Here is a 24,477-nt window from a genome sequence, read left to right on the forward strand (position 1 = left end):
AATTGGATCTGTCACTAAAGGTAATAGAAACCTGTAATAGTAGGTTTCTCTAATATCGTTACTATAACTATAGGCACTGTAGCATTGTCCAGTATTAATATTTTTGTCTTTGGTTAAATTGAGATGACCTAAATGTTCTTTTTTATGACATTTGAGTTTAAATTTTTAATTTTTTGAATAATTTGTTGCTCCCCTTTAAGTCATTCTATGAAATGTTTATTAGTTTTAGTGAGATTTTCTAATTATTATTATTATTTGCCAACGGGGGATGATCAAATGATCTACAGTGCTATTGTTATTATAATAGTATCTAAATATATTGAAATTCCATTGTTCGAAGTTAAATAGCTTAACTTTGAAGAGAAATGTTTTGATTTGGTGAAACTTATTAGTATTTCTCATTGATACCATGTTTTATGGTTATCGAATTTATACGAATAAAAATTGTAAGACATTAAAGTTATTTATTACATAATAGTCAATTTGAACTTGGATATATTTTTATTCACTTTTGAAGTACTCCTTGAAATTGATATTTTATAAAAAAAAATTTTGGCTTAATTAACCATAACTCAAAGGGATGTCTCAGCTTTGCAATTATTATTATGATTGGTATTAATGAATATAATATTCATTAATTGTAGTTTAATACTATTAGTTGTTACAAGAATATGATTGATGAAGTTCATTAAATTTAATCTTCATTGCAATTTAAATAAATAAATTCCCAACATAAAACTCTTTGCCTACCTTGGTACTCCATTTTCTATTTTTTTTTTGCTCAAAACTTATATAAGCATATTAAAAAGGTGCTCTTAAAGCTTAATTTACTTTATCCAAAAACTCAAGGTAGTTTTTTGAGAGATTCATAGTTCCAAATTATTATGTTTTGTTTCATGTTTGAAGTATCTAAACTTGTTTATTGTAAATAATATTTGCTCTTCTTTCTTTTGGTAAATAGAAAAGTAGGAATTTTTCATTTTGTAAATTTCTAGCATGTTTGATAGTATTTATTAATGATGAAATGCAACGCAATTTGTCCATTTATTAGAAAGGAATGTAATTTTGGCATCACATAAACTAATATCATTTTTTGCTTACACTATTAACCACTAAGATTCACCATATTCTTTTAATAATTTATAAATTAAATTTGTTCTTCTTTTTTTTTTCAATTTAATTCACTATAACTCAAGGGAATGTTTTTCATTCTTGTAATTGTTGGCATATGAAATGAAATGAATTGGTTGTTCTTTTTTTCTTTGTTTCATTCACAGGAATCACCACAATTTAAGAAATGTTTCTTTGTAACTGTTAGTATAACTCTTATAAATTATTAAGGAAATGCAATGTAATCTATCCATTTATTAGTGTTAAGAGCAATATTGGTATCACAAAAATTAAGATCAGTTTTTGCTTACACTCACAATAAAGACTCATCACGCTTTTTTTTTTTTTTTTTTTTTTCTCATTAATAGCTTCAGGTCATAAAGATTACTAATCTTTTGAGGGATTGTACCTGCCAAATAAAACTGTAGTCTTGAATTAATGCACGAAATTGGAATATACAATTTAGAAGCCAATTATGAGTCAGGGTCTTCCGTAAGAAGAATTTATCAAGATTAGTACTAAACAGTGTAGTGACTCCTAACAACTTCAGTTTATTCTTCATAACTTCAGTTCTTTTGCCACAAAGTACTTAAGAGTGCTTATTCTCCATTTACTCTATCTTATCTTATGGCAAAGATATAGTTGGCCGGCTCATCATTCTCGTCAGGTTGTTTAGGGTAAGATACATCTCCTCCAGCATGGTTAGATTTCCAATTTCTCTTGGTATAGAACCTGTAAGCAGGTTACCATCGAGACCTAAGATCTTCAGGCTAAGAAGTTCACCCATCTCTGGGGAATTCCACCTGTCGAATTGCACCGTGGATGGATGTGAAGCAGACATGGGCAACTGAGATACAGAACTAAACTGCCAAAAGGGAACAGGTAATTTGATTATTGACAAGTGACATGTTAAAACAACTAGTAATACCTCGCGTGCTTTGCACGTGAATATATATTCTTTCAAGGTATGAAACTTTTAATATATTAAATTTTTGCACAAAAATTTTGATTATTGGTATAATATAAACTAAGAAACTATATAATGAACAAAATTAGCAATTGATAATAGTATAAAATGTTTATTGTGTACAAAATAATTAAAAGTTTGTTGTGCATTCTATATTATAAAAACTCTAAAAATGGAAGATTATCAAATTTAACCTAAGTTGTTGATATAATATTGACTAAGAAACCATATAATAAACAAAATTAAACAATTGCTAGTTGTAGAAAATGTTTATTATATACAAAACAATTAAAAGTTTATTGAACTCTGAAAATGGAAGATTATCGTATCTAAAGTAAGTTGCTGCATATTTTACTTAGATTGCGACAGTAAGAAAAGAAAATTTTCTATGCTGTATCAAACCAGTGTATACAACAAAACCTGAGCAGAATACACATTAAAACATTATGATTTGGATACATTTTTATCGATTTCAGAAGTTTTTAACCTTTTCTGTTATATTTTTTATAATTATGGATAATTTTTTTTTTGAACTTTTCTTAGTCAATATGACATAATATAATGAATTTAATCATCAATTTAACCTTTTGTTTTCTCATTAATTGTTTATAACCTTTTGTCTTCTTATTAATTGTGATTTTCTTCCAAACCAATATGTGTATAAAATATAGTTAGCTTTAATTATCACGCATAAGAATATAATAATTGAAGATAATTTTAACACGTACAATAATTGGAGATGAAGAAAATGATTGGTGAATATTGTTCTAAGTGGGCATTCCTTAATTTTAGTTACCAATAATAGAAGAATTTTTAATTTTTAATTTTAATTTCAGTGTAAAAATGTTTTTAAGAAATAGTGATACACATTATAGGTTTATTAGCACAAAGTAATTATACTAGTCAATGATGAATGATCTCATATCATATGCAATGTGAATTGAAACATTGGCAAATTTGGAAAGGAAAGAACAAATTGGGGGATACCTATCACACAAAAAGAGTCGTATAATAAACTTGGGTGTACAACCAATATTCGCTATATTTACTAGACAAACCATTGTTAATGCAGGTTGTACAAGCAGAAGTAGGACAAACCAAATTGGGTTTATGTATTATCTCAAACCAAAATTTAAAAGTTATTATTTGGAGTTTTTAATGAAATGGAAGATATTATCAATACACTTTAACCTGCCTACCTCTTGATCGTTTGTTAAATCAATCATAGAAAAGATCAAGAAACAAAAAATAAAATAAAAGAGTAATATACAGTACATCAAGTCATTAACAGCATCATGCAAGAAACACGATATAGTATGCAATAAACACGATATAGTATACAATAAATAAGGTAAGACACAGAAAAAAAAAATGCAATGTCGTCGCCACATTCCGCAACAGGGAGGGCAAGCAAACCAGAGAAAGGGAAGCCACGATTGCTGCTGCTGCCGTTGCTACTTCTTCTCAGCCCACAGGCTGTGTTGTCTCCATTCCCCATCATCTGTATAGCAACCAATGACAATTTCAGGAATGTGTGCGATTTTTCTGTAATCTTCACTTTCTTCCTTCTGATTCTCTACCTTTTCTATCATTTTGGAACTCATCTCATACAAATACAGCCCTTGAAGATGGCTCAAGTGCTGAATACCCAAAGGTAACTCATCTAGCAATGGAAGTTGTTCCAGAATGAGTTCATGGAAACGAGGCAATGCACCCTCCTCCACTCTCATCCATCTCAACCCTTCCAGTCTCTTTAAGTACATCCACTCCAGCTTTAGGAACCCTCCAGCCTTGAAACACAACCCTTCTCCCTGGTAAGATCCACAGAAATTAATACTAACCAAATTGGGCAAATGTTGGAGGGATTCAAACGGATCCTCCTCACTCCTTAACCCGCTCCAATCCAAATCTATTCTTACCAAGCCATGAAGATGAACTATCCATTTTGGCATCTTTTCTAAGCGGCCACGCAAAATCAGCATACGAAGAGATTGAAGAAACGAAGAAGAAGAAGAAGAAAGAGAAGGATGATGATGATTTAGATCAATTATCTCATGATCATCACCTTTTCCAATTGAAGTAACGCTTAATTCCCGAAGACTGGTGAGGTTAGCAAGGGAGGAGCAGAGCTCCTTTCCATCTTCTCTTCTCAACTTTGTAATATATAGCTCTCTTAATTGGGTCAGCTTTCCTATCTCCTTAACTATTGTGGATCCACTACTTGCATCTATGCAGTCTAATATTTCTAGGGCAAGAAGCCTTACCATATTCGAGGGAGCTTTAAATCCATGATATCCATAATCAGCATCGGAAGAATCAACTTGTTGATATACTCTGAGAACCCGAAGTTTTTGCAGCTTTAGAATTTCCGTGGGTAATTCCCTAACTCCAGTCTCTCCCAAATTCAGATACTCCAAATGTTGAAGCTTTCCAATGGCTTTTGGGACTCTTTCCACTCCTGTACCATATAGGTCCAAATGCTTGAGACGAAACATCTTGAAAATCTCATTTGGTATTTTCTTCTGTGCCTCTTGGCCAGTCAAATCCAAAACCTTTAACAGCTTACTACTCCTCGAAACTTCAGATAACAACATTTTGTGTAGTAGTAGGTTCGTGGATCCAACAGTAACGAACGATCGAAGGTGGTCAAAGCAATAATTTGGTCTTTGTTGGTGATGCTGGGTGTTGTTACTGCTACTACCATGGACTACCAGACGGCGTACCTTCTCGGACGGCCACCTCGTTAGTTGTTCAGTAATAACTGTGACCATGTTTTGTTCTCTTGACTTGAGAAGAATAACTTCTCTCAACAGGTCATGGATTCGACAAGTGTTGGGTAATCCTTCATAAAACACGTCAGTCACTTGAATTAGCCTTCTATTAACGAGTTCACTAAGACAACCCCAAGCTACATCTTCAATACTCATTCCTTCTCTCCATTCTACAAACCTTTCAGCAATCCACAAATTAATTAGGTCATAGCATTCTATTGCATAATCCTCTGGGTAGATACTTGTGTACAACAGACATGTCTTTAGATGCCAAGGCAAATCATTATAACTAAGAGAGAGTATCTTTTTAACTCTATCTAACTTACCAGTGCCTTCTAATTCACCCCCAAGACTACGTCGTACCATCTCCCATTCCTCTGTTCTGTTTACACCTTTCAAAGCCAAAAGCCCAGTGATTGCAAGAATTGCAAGGGGCAAGCCCTCACATTTACCCAATATACCTTTTGCAACATCCATCAAATGGCCAGGGCAACTATTTCCCTTAAAGATCTTGTTACAAAAAAGGGTCCACGAATCTTCAGAGGACAGTGGCTCCATTCTGTGGATATAGCCTAGAGATTCTGTACAAGAGGCAGAGGCTACATCAGCTTTTCGAGTTGTTAGCATGACACGGTTGCCACGACTACTCTCAGGCAGTGCAAATTTGATGGTATTCCAAAATTCCATGTCCCATACATCATCAAAAACAATTGCATACCTTCCAGCTTGTTGAAGAAAATCTTTGACAAATTCTTTCAGCTCGGTGATATTCAAAGACTCGATCGATTGTGGGACTGGTTTCTTCCCTTCCTCGTGTAACTGCCGAATCAAGTCTTTCAGGAGGTACTGAAAGTCACATGTTTGAGAGACAGTTACCCAAGCACGAACTGGGAAATGCCTTCTGACTTCAGGATCCTCGTGGACTCTTTTCACTAGGGTAGTTTTGCCAAGTCCTCCCATACCAACCACTGAAACAACTTTCAGTTGGTGATCATCCCCTTCGAGCAGCTCAGAAATAAGACGTTTCTTGGGCTGGTCAATGCCAACCAATTTAGCTTCTTCCACAAGCAGTGCGTCATCTCTGCTATAGCGCCAGGTTGAGTTGTTCACAGCCGAAAGTGAGTTGGACGCTTGGGCAGAGATACCATATTCGGATTGGTATCTTTGATGAGCTTCAGAAATACTTTTGATTCTGGACTTGATGCTTTGTATTTCGCTAGCAACTCGATGACGAGCTCTCAAATTCTTGATGGAGCTGAAAATTCTCCGAACAGAGCCGTAGAATCCTGTTGCGCGATGCCGAGCAAAGCGAGCTACGAAGTCATCAAGAATGTCCTCAGTGTCATAAGCAGCATCTCGCACTTGCTTGATCCATTGTTGGAGCGTGGGTTGAGCATCTTCTTCTTTTGCTTCTGCCTCTCGGAGGAAAGCTCTCATTTGCTCCAACTCATCCATGATGAATTGGACCTCTTGCCGAAGCCCTCCCAATAGTCGTCCCTCCTCGCGCAGAAAAGTTGAGAGTTGATCCAGCGCAAAGGAGAGAACTGTTTCTGCCATTTTCAGTCTTTCTTTCTAACTTAAGAATGTCGGGGAAGGCGGCTTCTGGTTTATAGGACAGTCCACTTGTAGTATCTTGAAAGGAAGAAGGAAGAGGAGGCTATAGATTCATAAGCTGATGAACTTCGATGCTATATGGTGCAGTATTTATCAAAAAGAAACAGAAAGAATTAGCCAATTAGAAGAAACTAAAGCAAGAAACATGATTGTGAAAGACGAAGCTGCCTTACCTGCCACAATATAAAATCATGGAAGCCATTAAGAAGACTGTGTTTGCACATGCCTTCGGGACCTTCTTTCAACTGTGGGTCCTTTGGTGGGATAAAGATAAAGGAGCATCTTTCGCGAGGGGAAGGAATAAAGTTAAAACGCGGTTGGACTGGACATTATTGATTCCTTCTAACGAAGAAATAAAAACTACTGCAAAATGTTTTGCCCCTTCTGCGGACTAATCTCTGCTGGCATTTTCCTTCCCTCCACTATGCAATTATTTATTTTGGTGATATTCGTGCCAAACACATTGCTCTAAAGTGTGGTGTCTCAAAACAATCAATTAATGAAGGGAATCCATTGAGTGCCACTCGAATTTTATAGTCTCGTTACTTGCGTATCAACTATTATTTGATAATCTAATATATCTTTTGATTGGGAATTGAAAAATAAAATTCCTTGTAAGTGTAAAAACTGACCTAATATGTCTAATAAATTTTTATACGACCTAATAGTTTGGAAACTAACTTTATTTTTCAATTATTGTAAATGATTTCAGAGGACTAATTTTTGTAAACTTTAATCCTAATTACATAATGACATTTGTTTATCTGTATCCTCATTAAAACATACACAAAAACTATGTAAACACATTTTTTTATGTTCAATATATTATCTAGACACGGACTAATTCAAATATTGGAGTAGAGATGCTTTACTTTATAGAATAGTGCTATTCTTAATGTTGAAAAAAATAATAAAAAATAAAATTTCCAACATCCAAGATGTTTGGCGTCCTTTTGTATTGTGATTGAAAAGAAATGATTCTCTTACCTTCATTTAATTTCAATTTTTTGTCATTTTTTGATTTATTTCAACTTGCTACACTTCGCACCAGCACTAAAACTGCATTACAAGCAAAGAGGTGACCCAATGCATCCTCCACAATTGTTAAAAAAAGGCAACTTTTCTCTGGTTTCAAGTGTCAAATATCGCTTTTGGAGAAAAGGAAAAGCCTCGAGGGACCGTTATTCCAAGGTTAGTAAACTTTTTGAATTTACCACTATAGTCCAGCTGATAAGTAAACAGACGTTGGGAAAGCAAACATGTTGGGCCCTTGGCTTAGGCTGCCTCTGTTAGACTATAGTCCGAACAAATTAACTAAACTCTCTTGATACAAAGAATGGATCAAATGATTGGGAAAGTTGTACCTTAAATTGAGTTGTACCTTAATCGACGGGAAACACAGTCGGAGGAAGCCACTGAACCGTTGGAGGAAGTCACTGGAAGTGACAAGCCACTAATAATAGTTGGTGAAAGGTAAAATTTGAATCCTTGACATCCGATCCACAATCAAGACTTAAAGTATTGGTGGTGACCAACAGACCAAATGGTTGTTAGCTTAAATTGAGTGTGCTTGCATAGGAGATTATTTGGAATGATTAGTGTGATACTTCTTGAAATGTGATATATATGAAATAAAAAAAAAGCGATAAAAAAAAATACTTCATTAATTTTTTGAACCCATTCCTAAAATTTTGTTAGGAATCCATTTCAATAAATTGGTCTGAAAGAAGAAGCGGCCTTTCCTGCTACAATACAAAATCATGGAAGCTACTATTAAGAAGACCGTGTAATTGGTGGGGTGATCAGAAATAACGTTGTACGCACTTTATTTGTTTATTTATTTATTTTATTGGGGTTGATGCCCCTCCATTTTTATCTGCCCAGAAAGCAATAGTAATAACTTACAGTTAAAATGCAATTGTTCAGTCATCTTCTTTGCGTCTAAAAGTCTATGCATACACATTATGCTGTTTTTTTTTATTATGTACCATTTTGTTTTCTAGTATCAAAATAGAAAATTTAAAATTTTTTAAAAAATAAGATATGAACTAAATAGTCGTAGTGATTTGTTGACTAATTCCCTAGAATATTGCCTTAAAAGAAAATCAACGCGGTTCTGACATCTTTATTGTCTTAAAATATGCCTACCACTCCGCTAAATATGACCTAAGAGATGCTTCTTTGATTCACCGAGATACACAGCTATCCCCAGTTTATGCACGAGAAATAAATAAGGGAAAACAAAGTTGACCAATGATGGAGCCAACGGAGTTGAGGGAGGCCATGACCCCTTAAGTTTTGAAAATTTGTAATTCACATTATATAAATATATATGTAAAACATAGTTGGTTTCCCCTAATTTTTTACAATTTTAGCTTATACTATGAGAGTTTATATATGTGTGAATTAGGCACCTTTGAATTAATTTTTCTTCAAAAAATGCTATTTATTTTTTATCGTGCTAATTATTTAACTTTCAAAAAATTAAGCATATAATTTGATAATTCATATTGAATTGATCCAATTCGATATGTTATAATTAAAAGATGCAATTTCTAATTATCAAAGGGCTAAAACAAAATTAATTACTTTATTGGGCCACATACAAACATACAACTCAGCTCGATTAATTAGACTTGCTCTCAGTCTTCTTGTATCAATTACAACTAGAGAACGAGCATTTTTAATTATGAAAATAATCAAGACAAAGATCCAAAATAAGATGGAAGAAAATTTCTTACATGATTGCCTAACTACATATATAAAAAAGGAAATTGCTGAAAAATTTAGCACTAATTCAATCATAAATGAATTTATTTCTGTGAAAAAACGCACAGCTCAATTTACTTTTAAGAAAATAGGTTGAAATTTCAAGGTATGTTAATATAATTTTTATCTTTTTTAATTGAAAAATAGTAATATTTATATTGCATATATATATTTTTAGAAAATTACACTAACCTCCCTTGCTTTTACTATTTAAATAACATTATAGACCCATTAGACTAGAATTATACTTAAGTATCCTAAAATACCCTTATGCAATATCATAACATCAAAAGAAAGTAAAAAAAAAGGTTTAGTGATCAATATAACCAAAAAAAAGTAACAAACACTTTTATCCAAATTTGTTATGCTTTCACAATAATTGTAAACCCAAACCCAAAACCTCATCAACCATTCAAGAAAACTCTAATTTAATTCCCAAATTCTATTAATTTTGGTATCACTAAAATCCCAAGTTTTACCAAAATCGCACTCTAACTTAATCTCCAAATTCTATCAATTTCGGCATCATCAAAATCCAAAACACTACCCAAATCACTTTACAAATACACCATAACCACCACCACCACCAACTAAAATACCCTCAAAAGTTTCCCACCCCAAGTTAATACTATATTTTGTCTATTGGCTAATCTCGCACCTCAAATTATGAACCCAATACCTATCACATATCACCTTCCTCAAATAGAAGACCTTACCAGCCACTGTTGATGTCTATGCCAAGAGCAACCCCATACTCCAATGGCGCTAGGAACAAAGAAACTAATCTTTATGACAAACCACCACCAATACTTGTAAATAAAACAACAGTGAAACTAAATGAAGATATTAGATTCTAGTGCGTAACAGACATGATAGTATAACCCAGAGTCATCCCTTTTTCTCTTCCAACCACAGCTAATTAATTCATTTTTTTTCCTCTCTATCACAACCATCTTCATCATCTCCATCTAATTTGACCATGAAATTTTCATTTGCTCCCTTGATTTGTAATTTTGGAAATTTTGATTCTTTAACATATGCAAATTATAATACAAGAAGAAATAAATAGGAGGGCTGATAATTAAGTACCATAGAAAGAGAGAAATAGACAAGAAATAAACACTTCGGGTAGGTTTGCATGTTGGTGTAGTTGATGGGTGGAAGAGACTGTGGCGTTATAGGTAGGAAGGAGAGAATCATAAGAGGTAAAAGAAATGGAGGGAAAGAGAAAAGAAACAACTTTTAATTAAAGTAGGGTTGGGGATGATGACGAGTTATTGCGGGTTTTTATATTTTGTTATACTTTTGATTTGGTTTTTGTATCCCACATGTGGTGAATTATCTATTAAGTAGAGGGTATTGTAATCATTTTATTGAACCGAGGGAGGTTAGTGTAATTTTCTAAAATTGGGGAGAGCTAAGTGAAATTATCAAAAACCTCAAAGGAGGTTTATGAAATTATCCCTTTTTTTTGTTTTCAAAAAAAAGTTGCATTTTTTTGTTACCTAAATTATACCAAATTTTGTTCTGTTGATTTTATCAAATTTGGGGAATGCCAGCATCTATATTATGTCTCTGGATTTTATTAGGGGAATTGATACATTGAGTGGGAAAAAGAACACTGATGTGTAACATTGATGTGTAGGCCAGTATATTTGATTCAACAACATATGATTTCTACAAAATGTGTCACAAACTCAATACTATGCTTTTGCAATTTGCACTTTGGGGGTGTAAAAGGTGAGAATTGAGTCTTAATTCAAATAATACTCATCCACCTGAGAAATAAAAGTACAATACTAAATCAAGGGTTAAAGTTCAATGCTAATTTAAGTGTACAATTATCATTTAATGTTATATTAAAAAGGCCCTCTGAAGTTAGTATTTAAACTAGCCAAATTCCCTCTTTTACTCAACCATGATTTTAAATATAATAATTTCCTAAATAAAAAAGCATAGTAATAATAGATTTCTTAAAAAACATACACGCTCTAAGCCTCTAACATGATTCTCCATACAATAACATATTGTAAAAAAAATTAATTATATATATATATATTTGAAATAAGCATACATGTAGAATGTGCCAAAAGCATTGGTGGTTATAAGCATCTATGGAGAGCTAAATTATGCTTACAAATGGTAGGATCAAAGAAAGACTGTGGGAAAGTAACGCCGAAGTATTCTCTCCATGAGAAGAACTGGCAAAAATTTTGTGATTTCACAACTTGATATAACTTTGGAAGTGCATGGACATAGGCATCTGTGCATGTTACAAAAAATAACCTTGTATGTTTTATAATGATATAATTGTTTTATAATGATTGTTTTCTAGCTGTTATTCGATATTTTACTAATCTTGTACTTAGTCAATGAATTGGTACTAATCTCACACTTATCTTACTAACTACGGTTAATTAGTCAAACTCTTCCTCTCTTCTCCGTCAGAATTTTGTTGGTTTTCAATTTTTTTAACTATAAAGTTTTTGGTTTCGGTTTCACTTTCGAAGTACATCAAAAGTAACAAATAATCGTCCTACTAATCTCATCTTTTTTTATGTTCATTTTCTTCTTCAATCCAAAAGTTGCCGATTGTTGCCTCTTGTCTTAGAGTTGCTTTAGGTTACATACAAATTCTCTTCATCTGTGTTTTTTAGCATGATCCTATACAGATGCTAAAATATCCTGTTTTCCCAGGGAGATCATATTGAATCACTTTTGTCATCAAAATTGGTGATGGTGGCACGGAAATTAGTAATCAGCAACAAAAATTCTTTACTAACGAATCTATGACAACTAAAATGATAGTGAGATGTGCCAGTGGCCTTCAAATTCTTTTACAGAATTTCCCATTCGTCATGGGAATTGCAAAACAAAGATTCTTTAAAAGGAAGCATCTTTTGCTTCCATTAGAAAGCTCTACATGGATTACTTTACTTAGGCGACAAAAACCTGAAAATTGTGTATGAAAAATTCATCACAATGCTAATTTGCAAAATTCTGATGAGGTCAGAGCAACCATGGATGAATACTCACTTCAGATGCACAAGGTTTGCATGAACCTGTTTAAACTCAAGGGGGCGAATCTTGGTGTAGACCCAGACAAATTATGCAGCATCTATCAAGATGGCATACGAGGAATAAGAATGAATTACTATCCACCTTGCCAGCAAGCAGACAAAGTTATTGGCCTGACTCCGCACTCTGATGCAACAAGACTGACCATGTTAGTTCAGGTCAGTGATGTCCAAGGGCTGCAAATCAAGAAAAGCAATACATGGGTGCCTATTAAACCCATTCCTGGAGCAATCCATGGATATTACGGAGTAAATGACTACCAAAACCAAACTCCTACTTACTGAGCATCTATGGATATCATTGAGTTGATGTGCTTCGATGATTTTTGCAGATAATGAGCAATGGGGAATATGGCAGCATTGAGCATAGAGCTGTGGTGGATTCCCACGAAGAAAGACTTTCAATTGCTGCATTTCACGGAACAAATTTCACAGCAAAAGTTGGTCCTCTAGCAGATCTTGTCAAAGAAATTGGAGCACAATACAAGACAATAGAAACCGAGAGCCTTCTCAGACTGTATCTAAGCAGCAAACTTGATGGCAAAAGCTTACTGGATCACATGAGGATAAACAAGTGAAAGAATCAGCACTTTTTCACTTGCAGTTAGAACAGAAATTTTGAGCTTAAATCTCTAAGAAACAAAATGGAGGTATTGGGAAGTAATTGGAGCTTTACCTGGTGCAATATAGCCAAATGTTTCTAGAGTCATTGGTGTATGCAGTGTTCTCCCCACCAGTTAATATTTTTGCAGCACCAAAATCAGTCACACGGGCAACCATATCATCATTTAGAAGGACATTACTTGGCTTCAAATCACAGTGAACAACGGGAATTGAGTAACAATGATGGAGATACTCCAATGCAGATGCCACATCTATCATCACATTCATTCTTTGGATGATACTTAAGCAATTATTGTAAGAATACAACCACTTCTCAAATCAAGGATCCCATTGGCATGTAATCAAGCATTAATTGAAGTCATCATTAGAGCATACACCGATGGCTTTGGTCAGATTTCTGTGCCTAAGACTGCTTAAGGCTTCACATTCTCTGGTGAAACTCTTGAATGAATATTCCAACTGTAAATTGAACACCTTTATGGCCACACAAATTCCATTAGCTAGAATCCCTTTGTAAACAGATCCAAAACTTGGTAGGTTGCTTTCATCATAACCATTGGTTGCTTGTAGTAGTTCATAATACGAAATCCTTCCTTTTGCTGTCAAGGAGAACAAATTAGTTCCATTAGGAACCTTCTCCTTCTTTATGTATCGAAAGAACAAAAATGCCAAGGCTACACCAACAGTTATTGCCGAAACTCCAAACACTAACAACTTAGTTTGAAGCACTTTCTTTGTCCTTGATTTGTGAATTGAAGGAGTTTGGCTTGCTGGAACATGAAACCTAGATGATCCACATAATGCATCATTGGAGATAAAAGATTCACTAGTGAAATTCTTGAAAGGGCCATTAGATGGAATATGCCCCTGTAAATAATTGAAAGAGACATTGAAGTAGCTGAGAGATTGAAGTGTTCGCGATAGGTCCAAATATTCCAAACTTAGCATGTTATTGATCCACTCAGGAATGGTACCTTCAAAGTTGTTATATGCCAAAGAAAGATGATTCAAGTTTTTTAAATCTCCAATTCTTCTAGGAATGTTATTTGAGAACTGATTCACCGACAAATCTATCCATGTCGCAACCTTCGACAGTCCAATCTCTGAAGGTAGAGAGCCAGTCAAGAAATTCAATGACACAATAAATCCCAACAGATCTTTGAGGCTCCACAAACTGTCAGGCACATAAGAAGTTATTCTGTTGGAAGCTAGATAAAGATACCTGAGAGAAGTAAGATTACCTAAACATGCAGGAATTGATTTCCAATCAGATGTAATAAATTCAAGTGCTGTAAGCTACACAAACTATCAGGGATAGTTCCACTAACATTGTTACTTTCTATAGATAATCCTTGAAGCATTTGCAACCCTTTGACTGTACTTGGAATTGATCCAGACGAGGGATCCTCTTGTAGACCTAGCACTCTCAAATTGCTTAGATTGCCAACAGTTTTTGGAATTCTTCCCTTCATTTTACAGCCACCTGCATAAATCTCTTCCATAGAAGAAGAAAGGTTTCCTATAGAAACTGGAAGAACACCAGTTAACGGGTTATTAGCCACTGAAATTTCTCTCAGGTATCTGCATTCTGTTAACGCAGTGATGAAGCTTAACTCCACCGATGAAGATTCCAGATTTCTCTTTGGATAGATCCTATAATCTGAGGTTATAATCCAATGCTAATAGTTTCAGGTTATAAAGATTACCAATCTCTTGAGGGATTGTACCTGCCAAATAAAACTGTAGTCTTGAGTTAATGCGCGAAATTGGAATATGCAATTAAGAAGCCAATTCTGAGTCAGAGTCTTCCGTAAGAAGAATTTATCAAGATTTTGTACTAAACAGTTCAGTGACTTCTAACAACTTCAGTTATTTTGCTACAAGGTACATAGAGTGCTTAATTATTCCCTATAATAGCTTTAGATTATCCTGGGGATGGATCCTATAATCTGGTTATAATCCATGGCTGATAGCTTCAGGTTATAAAGATTACCAATCTCTTGAGGGATTGTACCTGCCAAATAAAACTGTAGTCTTGAGTTAATGCGCGAAATTGGAATATGCAATTAAGAAGCCAATTCTGAGTCAGAGTCTTCCGTAAGAAGAATTTATCAGGATTTAGTACTAAACAGTTTAGTGACTCTTACAATTTCAATTTATTTTGCTACGAAGTACATAGAGTGCTTATTCTCCATAATAACTTATTTACTCTATCTTATGGCAAAGATATAGTTGGCCAGCTCTTTAGTGTATGACACAGCTCCTGGGGCATAGTCAGATTCCCAATTTCTCTCGGTATAGAACCTGTAAGCAGGATGTGAAGCAGACAAAAGCGACGTATGAGTCCAATATTCGTTATTTTTACTAGACAAACCATTGGCTCTACGTACTAAAAAAGTTTAAAAGCTATTTTTTGGAGTTTTTAATAAAAATATTTTGGTAGGTATTATTAATACACTCTCTTGATCGTTAGCTAAATCAAATATAAAAAGGATCAAGAAACAGTACATTAACAACCTCACACATTATACACGATACAAACAACAAATAAGAAGGCAAGACACAGAAGCTGATGAACAAAAGAAAAAATAAAAACAAAAGAAGAGGAAGCCTCGGCGGCTACTGTTGCCAGGAATGATTATGTTTTCTTCTTCTTCTTCTCCTTCGCCCACAGGCTGCGGCGTCTCCATTCCCCATCATCTGTATAGTAACCAATGAGAATTTCAGGAATGTGAGCGATTCTTGTGTAATCTTCACTTTCTTCCTTCTGATTCTCTAACAGCTTCTCTCTCAATTGAGAACTCATCTCATACAAATACAGCCGTTGAAGCTGGATCAAATGCTGAATACCCAATGGTAACTCCTCTAGTAATGGAAGTAGTTGCAGAGATAGTATTTGTAGACGAGGCAATGCACCCTTCTCCACTCTCATCCATCTCAACCCTTCCAATCTCTTTAAGTGCATCCACTTCAGATTTAGGAACCCTCCAGCCTTGAAACACAACCCTTCTCCCTGGTAAGATCCACAGAAATTAATTTTACTCAAATTGGGCAAATGTTGGAGGGATTCAAGCGGATCCTCCTCGCCCCTTAACCCGCTCCAATTCAAATCTAGTCTTACCAAGCCGTGAAGACGAGCTACCCATTGTGGCATCTTTTCTAAGCGGCCACGCAAAATTAGCAGACGAAGAAATTGAAGAAACAAAGAAGAAGAAGAAGAAAGAGAAGGATGATAATGATTTAAATCGATTATCTCATGATCAACTCCTTTTCCAATTGAATCAACGCTTAATTCCCGAAGACTGGGGATGTTGGCAAGGGAGGAGCAAAGCTCTTTTCCATCTTCTCTTCGTAACTTAGTAATACGTAATTCTCTTAATTGGGTCAGCTTTCCTATCTCCTTGATTATTGTGGATCCACTACTTGCATCTACGCAGTTTAATATTTCTAGGGCAAGAAGCCCTCCTATATTCGATGGAGCTTTAAATCCGTGAGATCCATAATCATGATCTGAAGAATCAACTAGTTGATATCCTCTGAGAACCCGAAGTTTTTGCAGCTTTAGGATTTCCATGGGTAATCCCCTAACTCTGGTGTTACCCAAATTCAAATGCTCCAAATGTTGAAGCTTCCCAATAGCTTTTGGGACTCTCTCCACGCCTGTACCATATAGGTTCAGATGCTTGAGGTGAAACATCTTGAAAATCTCATTTGGTAACTCCTCCTGGGTCTCTTGGTCACTCAAATCCAAAACCTTTAACAGCTTACTATTCCTTGAAATTTCAGATAACAACATTTTGGATAGTACCGGGTCCGTGGATCCAACAGTAACGAACGACCGAAGGTGGTCAAAGCAATAATTTGGTCTTTGTTGGTGGTGCTGGGTGTTGTTACTGCTACTACTATGGACTACTAGACGGCGTACCTTCTCGGACGGCCACATCGTTGGTTGTCCAGTAGTAATTGTGATCATGTTTTGTTCCCTTGACTTGAGAAGAATAACTTCTCTCAAAAGGTCATGAATTCGACAATAGTCGGGTAATCCTTCATAAAACATTTCAGTTACTTGAATTAGGCTTCTGCTGATGAGTTCACTGAGATAACCCCAGGCTACATCTTCAATTCTCATTCCTTCTCTCCATTCTACAAACCTTTCAGCAATCCACAAATTAATTAGTCTATAGCATTCTATTTGATAATCCTCTGGGTAGATGCTTGTGTACAACAGACACGTCTTTAGATGCAAAGGCAAATCACTATAACTGAGAGAGAGTATCTTTTCAACTCTGTCTAGCTTACCAGTGCCTTCTAATTCACCCCCAAGACTGCATCGAACCATCTCCCATTCCTCTGTTCTGTTTACATCTTTCAAAGCCAAAAGCCCACTGATTGCAAGAATCGCAAGAGGCAAGCCCTCACATTTAACCAATATAACTTTGGCAACATCCATCAAATGGCCAGGGCAACTATTTCCCTTAAAGATCTTGTTACAAAACAAGGTCCACGAATCTTCAAAGGACAGTGGCTCCATTCTGTGGATATAGCCTAGAGATTCTGTACAAGAGGCAGAAGCTACATCAGCTTTTCGAGTTGTTAACATGACACGGTTGCCGTGGGTACTCTCTGGCAGTGCAAATTTGATGATATTCCAAAATTCCACGTCCCATACATCATCAAAAACAATTGCATACCTTCCAGCTTGTTGAAGAAAATCTTTGACAAATTTTTTCAGCTCGGTGGTATTCAAAGACTCGATAGATTGTGGGACTGGTTTCTTCCCCTCGTGTAACTGCCGAATCAAGTCTTTCAGGAGGTACTGAAAGTCACACGTTTGAGAGACAGTTACCCAAGCACGAACTGGGAAATGCCTTCTGACTTCAGGATCCTCGTGGACTCTTTTCACTAGGGTAGTTTTGCCAAGTCCTCCCATACCAACCACTGAAACAACTTTCAGTTGGTGATCATCCGCTTCGAGGAGCTCAGAAATTAGATGGTTCTTGGGCTGGTCAATGCCAACTAATTTAGCTTCTTCCACAAGCAGCGCATCATCTCTGCTATAGCGCCAGGTTGTGTTGTTCACAGCCGAAAGTGAGTTGGACGCTTGGGCAGAGATACCATATTCGGATTGGTATCTTTGATGACCTTCAGAAATACTTTTGATTCTGGACTGGATGCTTTGTATTTCGCTAGCAACTCGATGACGAGCTCTCAAATTCTTGATGGAGCTGAAAATTCTCCGAACAGAGCCGTAGAATCCTGTTGCGGGATGCCGAGCAAAGCGAGCTACAAATTCATCAAGAATGTCCTCAGTGTCATAAGCAGCATCTCGCACTTGCTTGATCCATTGTTGGAGCGTGGGTTGAGCATCTTCTTCTTTTGCTTCTGCCTCTCGCAGGAAAGCTCTCATTTGCTCCAACTCATCCCTGATGAATTGGACCTCTCGCCGACGCCGTCCCAATAGTCGTCCCTCCTCGCGCAGAAAAGTTGAGAGTTGACGCAGAACAAAAGAGAGAACTGTTTCTGCCATTTTCAGTTTTTCTTTCTAACTTAAGAATGTCGGGGAAGGCGGCTTCTGGTTTATAGGACAGTCCACTTGTAGTATCTTGAAAGGAAGAAGGAAAAGTAGATTCATAAGCTGGTGAAATTTGATGCTATAGGGTGCAGTATTTATCAAAAAGAAAAACCGTGTCAAAAAGAAAAAGAAAGAATTAACCAATTAGAAGAAACTAAAGCAAGAAACATGATTGTGAAGGACGAAGCTGCCTTACCTGCCACAATACAAAATCATGGAAGCTATTAAGAAGATAGTAGTATATGAATTCAATAGAGAGGCCGGCCCTGGTATTTGTTTACTAGATACTAATATTAGAGATTGAGAGAGTAGAAGGCAAAGTAATAGTACAAGCGGGATAGGAGAAAAGAAGCATGGCCGCCTGGGTTATGGTGGTAAATTTTAGCAGGGTTTTCTTCTTTCTTTTTTAATTTCTTTTCTTTTTTTGGGAGGGGGGGACTAGCAATGAAAAAGGGCAAGAGAAGCCTAGAACAGAAGGGGGAGAGAGAGAGAGAGATGTTTGTAAGAGAAGGGGGCTGCTGCGCAGCAGCGGTAGTACGCGTGTGAGAGAGAGAATTTTGTGAATGTATATGGTAGATTGGTAGTAGCAGTAGCGTAGCAGTAAATAGTAGCATTGATTGATTAGTAGTATGAGTTTGGAGAGGGTAAAAATCCAAAGAAAATTGAAGAGTCAGCCTAGTGATTGAGAGTATAGTCAACAGTAGTCAACAGTAGCAGTAGCCTAGTGATTGATTATTAATATAGTAATTTTTTTTTTGTCATTTGTTATCGTCTACTACGCTTGCACCTACACCTAATCCTAATTTAATCTATACTAGGCATCCACATGGATTCTAAGCACAGACATATTAAGTGATCACTTTTGATGAGAGGTCAAGGATATTAAGTACAGACATATTAAGTGATTAGAAGTCTATAAGTAAGAGACAGAGAAGACTGACTTTGTGCCACTGGTGGTGCTGCTGCTGCTGCTGCTGTACCCATACCCATTGGTACCAATTGGATGGATTTCTGGATAGGTTGGCTACCACCACCTTATCACTACCCTTTTGCTTTCCACCATTTTACCCATTTTACCTCCTGCTAATCAATCCTCATTACACTTTCTATACCGTACGCTATGCTACCTACTTACAGTTACAGCCCTGCCCATAAATATGTAAAGAAAAGACTTTGAAAGCTTTCCATTAAAGAAAGTTGCCAATTTAGTGTACTGCCAGCCTTTGAAGAAGAAGAAGAAGAGCAGCAGCAACAACAACAACTACTACTACTTGTGGAGTGGAATGCTGACAAAATTCAACAACTGGGGATTTGTCTCACTTTGCAGCCCATCATCATCCGGAACCATTTGTCCATTGTTACTGCTTACGTAACTTACAACAACTACTCTTTGCCATCAATTCCTCTCCCAAACACCACCTTTCTCCCTCCCCAAAATGTATGTGGCAGTGGCACAGTGAGCAAGTAGACTACGTACTATTGACAAATTAGCAATATCATTCATCAAAAAGTTCAAAATGTGTTAAAACTCATAATCAAACATAACATAACCGTGTTTATATTAGTATTCTAAAGCAATTATTACTCCCTTTTTGTTTTTTTTTTTAATTCAAGACTCCAAAGGATATGCTTAGAACATCTATGATTGTTTGCACAGTGAGGTCCGTGGGTTCCTGCAGGACTGAACTGAAGAGAAGGCCCCAAAGGCAGAGGTCAAAACGGCTCCGCCGCCCTCCCTCCCTTTTTCCAAAATAATTAGTAGTAATAATAATATTATGCATTTTAAGAGGGCTTTTTACCAGAATTCAGGTGCTACAAAAAAAAAAAAAAAAAGTGCTTGTGCATGTCTCATAAAGCAGTACGACCCAAAATTAATGTTTTATTTTCCAAAGCCATGCAAGATCCCACCAAACTGTGACCCCCACTTCTTGCCTTTTCTTTTCTTTTTTTCCAACTTTTTGTTGTCAGGGTGTTTTTTTTTTTTTTTTTTGAGGCGGTTGGGGTGTGTAGGATGGCAACTGGGGGAGGTGTCCACAGAGGGTAAAATAATCTGTTTTGTTTCTTGATTTAACTAGATTTATGGTTTTTTTAACTTTAAGCTCTGCTCCTTCTCTTATTTTAGAGTTCCAGTTGCCATATTTATACAACTATCTACCTCCTTGAACGCAAGTTCATATAGTTAAGTAGCACGGGGTTAGCTTCCATTGTTGTTAAATGTTTTATTCGGATAAGTCATCCCAAAACAAGAAACTCTCTTCCAAATCAAAACTTTTTTTTCGAATGGAAAAATAATTTCTTTGTTCAGGGTTAAAAAGTTCTTTGACAACAGTTTGCCTGCATGAAAAATGAAATTTAGACCGGATGAGTATCGATAAGCTCATGTCTATTATTCAGGAAGACTATGATCACAAAAAGATCTAAACCCCTGTCCAGACTCCAAGCAAAGATATCAAAAGTTTGGCATTTTTCTCTACACTAGTATAGGGATACGTGTGTTGCACATTGCAATTATTTATTTTGGTGATATTCGTGCCAAACATATTCCTAAAGTGTGGTGTCTCAAAACAATCAATTAATGAAGGGAATCCATTGAGTATCACTTGAATTTTTTTAGTCTCATTACTTGTGTATCAACTATTATTTGATAATCCAATATATCTTTTGATTGGGAATTGAAAAATAAAAAGTCTTGTAAGTTTAAAAGCTGACCTAATATGTCTAATAAATTTTTATTCGACCTAAAACTATATTAGTTTGGAAACTAACTTTATTTTTCAATTATTGTAAATGATTTCAGAGGACTAATTTTTGTAAACTTTAATCCTAATTACATAATGACATTTGTATCTCTGTATCCACATTAACATACACAAAAGCTGTGTGAATACATTTTTTATGCTCAAATTTATTATCTAGACATAGACTAATTCGAATATTGAAGTTGAGATGTTTTACTTTGTTAATCAATACTTGTCCAAGCATATTAATAGACACGAAAAATGATGCTACACGACTATGTAAGCCCTCTTTATCTCTTTCACTCTAGTATGCAGCTATATTATTTTCGTTTTCCTCATTTTCTTTTAAAAAATCATTCTTAATTAAGAAAACTAGCATTATCCTACTCATAACTTCATAAGTCAAAAGATCATGCAAAGTAAATTAAAGATCTAGAAACTATGCACAGGAATCGGGTTATAGGTCAGGAATTAAAATCCCACAACCTATAGTTAAAAAAATCTAGATGATGTGTCAAGGCATCTATATAGTTTAGATGATACTGCTCATGTAATTCAATTCGGTCTCTGTCAGCATAGAATAATGCTGACAAGTGTTGAGTTTGTACAATAATAAATATCTATTCAAGAAAAAATATAATTTTTATATGTAACCGTGAGGATTGGGGATAATTCATTTCGTCTAGAGTTCAGAGTAAGGGGGATTTTTGGAAAATACAAAAATAACTAATTAACCAACTAATAAAATAACTAATGGAAATAAATAGGAATTAAATCAATAATAAATATGAATCTAGTCAAAGGTACACCCTTTCAAATACGATTCACACAACTGATCATCGATGCAAAAATAATTCAATTACTCATTAATAGATTAGTTATAGCTATCAACAAGTTCTGACAGCCAACTTTTTCTATCAAATAACTAATGGAAAATAAATAATGGAAATACAATAATTAATTAATAAAATACAAAAATACAAAATACAAAAATAACTAATTAACCAACAAATAAAATAACTAATGGAAATAAATAGGAATTAAATCAATAATAAATATGAATCTAGTCAAAGGTACACCCTTTCAAATACGATTCGCACAACTGATCATCGATGCAAAAATAATTCAATTACTCATTAATAGATTAGTTATAGCTATCAACAAGTTCTGACAGCCAACTTTTTCTTACTTTATCAATAGTCAAGGTACGACTGTTAACTATTCCCCTAACCAAGAAACAACCCTAAATACAACCGTAGGATTTAATTCCTCAGTTGCATTAGGAATTAAAAAAATCCAACCCTAACCAACAAACACGCTACAAGAGTTCGTTTAAATTAGATCATATATTTCCCTAATATGGAACTAATCTCGCTAGTCGCCACTAGTATTAATCGATCAAATAACTATGGATTCAATCAATTAATCTGGCAATAGATTATTTAGGTTAATTCAAATATTGGCCCCATGACATTCAAATAAAACAACAATCATAAGAAGTTAAACTAGAAAACGTACAAATACTAATGAATAAAAGAAATAAATAAACTGATTCGATTTCACAGATGTGCATCTTCAAGTTGACCTTCAACTAGAAAAGGAAATTAGTTCTTCATTGTTGAGAAAATTCCTAGCACGATATTATGGAAAAGAGCCAAAGACATGCGACTCCTAATAAGAGATATCCAATGGCTACTAGTCTCTTACGGCCGACCAAGAAAAGATAAGAAAACCTAATGAGTACTTGACTAATCTCTCTGGCCAAAAAGAAAAGAAATTATCCTATTGACTAGTCTCCTATTACTACTAAATTACCACTACTATTTCAAATCGAATTGTCCAACAAATTCCAACCTATCCGAAAAGGAAAAACCAACAACAATCCTCTGGTAAAACGTTGTGACCCCACTTTTGAGACTTTACTTCGCTGCTCGATATCGCACTTCAACTCCCTAGCTCTCGGACGTGCTGAGTTTTAATTTGACGTGACCATGCTGATTAGCATAAAAATTCAATGAAAACCACGTCTTTAATTCCTGTTTTGCTCCAAATCCCGACAACCAATGGTAATTATAAAAAAATAAGTAGAATCCACCAATTGACGCAATATTTGATAAAATAAAATAGGCAAATAATCATAAAATTAATGACAAAATTACAACCTATCAATTTCTCCCACACCTAAACCATACTTGTCCTCAAGCATGGGAACAACAAATCACACAATCAAATTGAAACAATGGCTATTTTTCAAATCTTCTATTACCAAGATACAATTAAAACACATGTCAAGCATTGACAGGTGTCGAGCCTGTACAATAATAAATACCTACTCGAGAAAAACAAGAATTTTGTAAATAGTGGTGAGTAGGATCGTATCTACAGGGATTGGGGGAAATCTATTCCTTTCTAGAGTGAAATTACAAGAGGGGATTTTTGTGAATTTAAAAGTACCTAATTAATCACTAAATCTTGAGTAATAAATAAACAAAATCAACAAATTACAGAAATAACTAAAAATCAAATTAAGAACACAATAAGCGAGAATTAAATTAACAGGAGACGCGATTCTAGTCAAAGGTACAACTTCTCAGCCACGATTCATACAGCTGATCATTGATGTAAAAATAATTCAAATATTCACTGATAGATTGGTTATAGTCATCAACAAATTCTGACAACCAACTCTTTCTTACTTTTTCGATAGTCAAGATACAACCGTTGACTATTTCCCTAATCAAGGAACAATTCTAGATACGACCTTAGGATCTAATTCCTCAATCGCATTAAGAATTAGAAAATCCAACCCCAATTAACAAATACGCTACGAGGGTTTATTTAAATTAGATCATATGTTTCCCTAACATGGGACCAATCATGCTAGCTGCTACTAATACTAACCAATCCAACAATTATGGATTTAATCAATTAAATTGGCAGTAAATTATTAAATTAATTCGAATATCGGACCCTTGACATTCAAACAACAAAAAATCATGAGAAATTAAAGTAGAAAATGTACAAATACCAATGAATAAAAGGAATAAATAAAATTAATTCGATCTCATAGAACTGTGACTTCAAGTTGACCCTTAACTAGAAAAAGGGGTTTAGCTCCGCATTATGGAGAAAACTTCACACGACTTCATTGAATCTGATTGCATATGATTTTTCTCTAAAACTAATAAAAAGCAAGAAGAATTGAAAAAACAAGTGACGACTCTCTTATGTTCCA

General features: G+C 35.1%; 4 protein-coding genes across 4 annotated transcripts; 1 reads left to right on the top strand and 3 right to left on the bottom strand.

Moving 5' to 3' along the window:
- Nucleotides 1-3,531: 3,531 nt before the first annotated feature.
- LOC140012997 (disease resistance protein RPM1-like) lies at nt 3,532-6,405 on the bottom strand. The gene has a single exon (XM_072061849.1). The coding sequence runs from the start codon at nt 6,403-6,405 to the stop codon at nt 3,532-3,534; it is 2,874 nt and encodes a 957-aa protein (XP_071917950.1).
- Nucleotides 6,406-12,251: 5,846 nt separating this feature from the next.
- Nucleotides 12,252-12,886, top strand: LOC113703795 (oxoglutarate-dependent flavonoid 7-O-demethylase 1-like). Its single transcript, XM_027225277.1, has 2 exons — nt 12,252-12,467; nt 12,641-12,886. Exons 1-2 carry the CDS (start codon nt 12,252-12,254, stop codon nt 12,884-12,886), a joined length of 462 nt encoding a protein of 153 aa, XP_027081078.1.
- A 394-nt stretch (nt 12,887-13,280) lies between these two features.
- LOC113703796 (uncharacterized) lies at nt 13,281-15,309 on the bottom strand. Its single transcript, XM_027225278.1, has 3 exons — nt 15,237-15,309; nt 14,269-14,592; nt 13,281-14,173 (listed from the first exon to the last, which is right to left on the bottom strand). Exons 1-3 carry the CDS (start codon nt 15,307-15,309, stop codon nt 13,281-13,283), a joined length of 1,290 nt encoding a protein of 429 aa, XP_027081079.1.
- A 106-nt stretch (nt 15,310-15,415) lies between these two features.
- On the bottom strand, nt 15,416-19,040 carry LOC113704265 (disease resistance protein RPM1-like). Its single transcript, XM_027226056.2, has 2 exons — nt 18,701-19,040; nt 15,416-18,534 (listed from the first exon to the last, which is right to left on the bottom strand). Exon 2 carries the CDS (start codon nt 18,457-18,459, stop codon nt 15,571-15,573), a length of 2,889 nt encoding a protein of 962 aa, XP_027081857.1. The 5' UTR covers nt 18,460-18,534; nt 18,701-19,040; the 3' UTR covers nt 15,416-15,570.
- Between the last annotated feature and the right edge of the window lie 5,437 nt (nt 19,041-24,477).

This window comes from Coffea arabica, chromosome 8e (genome assembly GCF_036785885.1).
Source record: "Coffea arabica cultivar ET-39 chromosome 8e, Coffea Arabica ET-39 HiFi, whole genome shotgun sequence".
In the NCBI taxonomy this organism is placed as follows: Eukaryota; Viridiplantae; Streptophyta; class Magnoliopsida; order Gentianales; family Rubiaceae; genus Coffea; species Coffea arabica.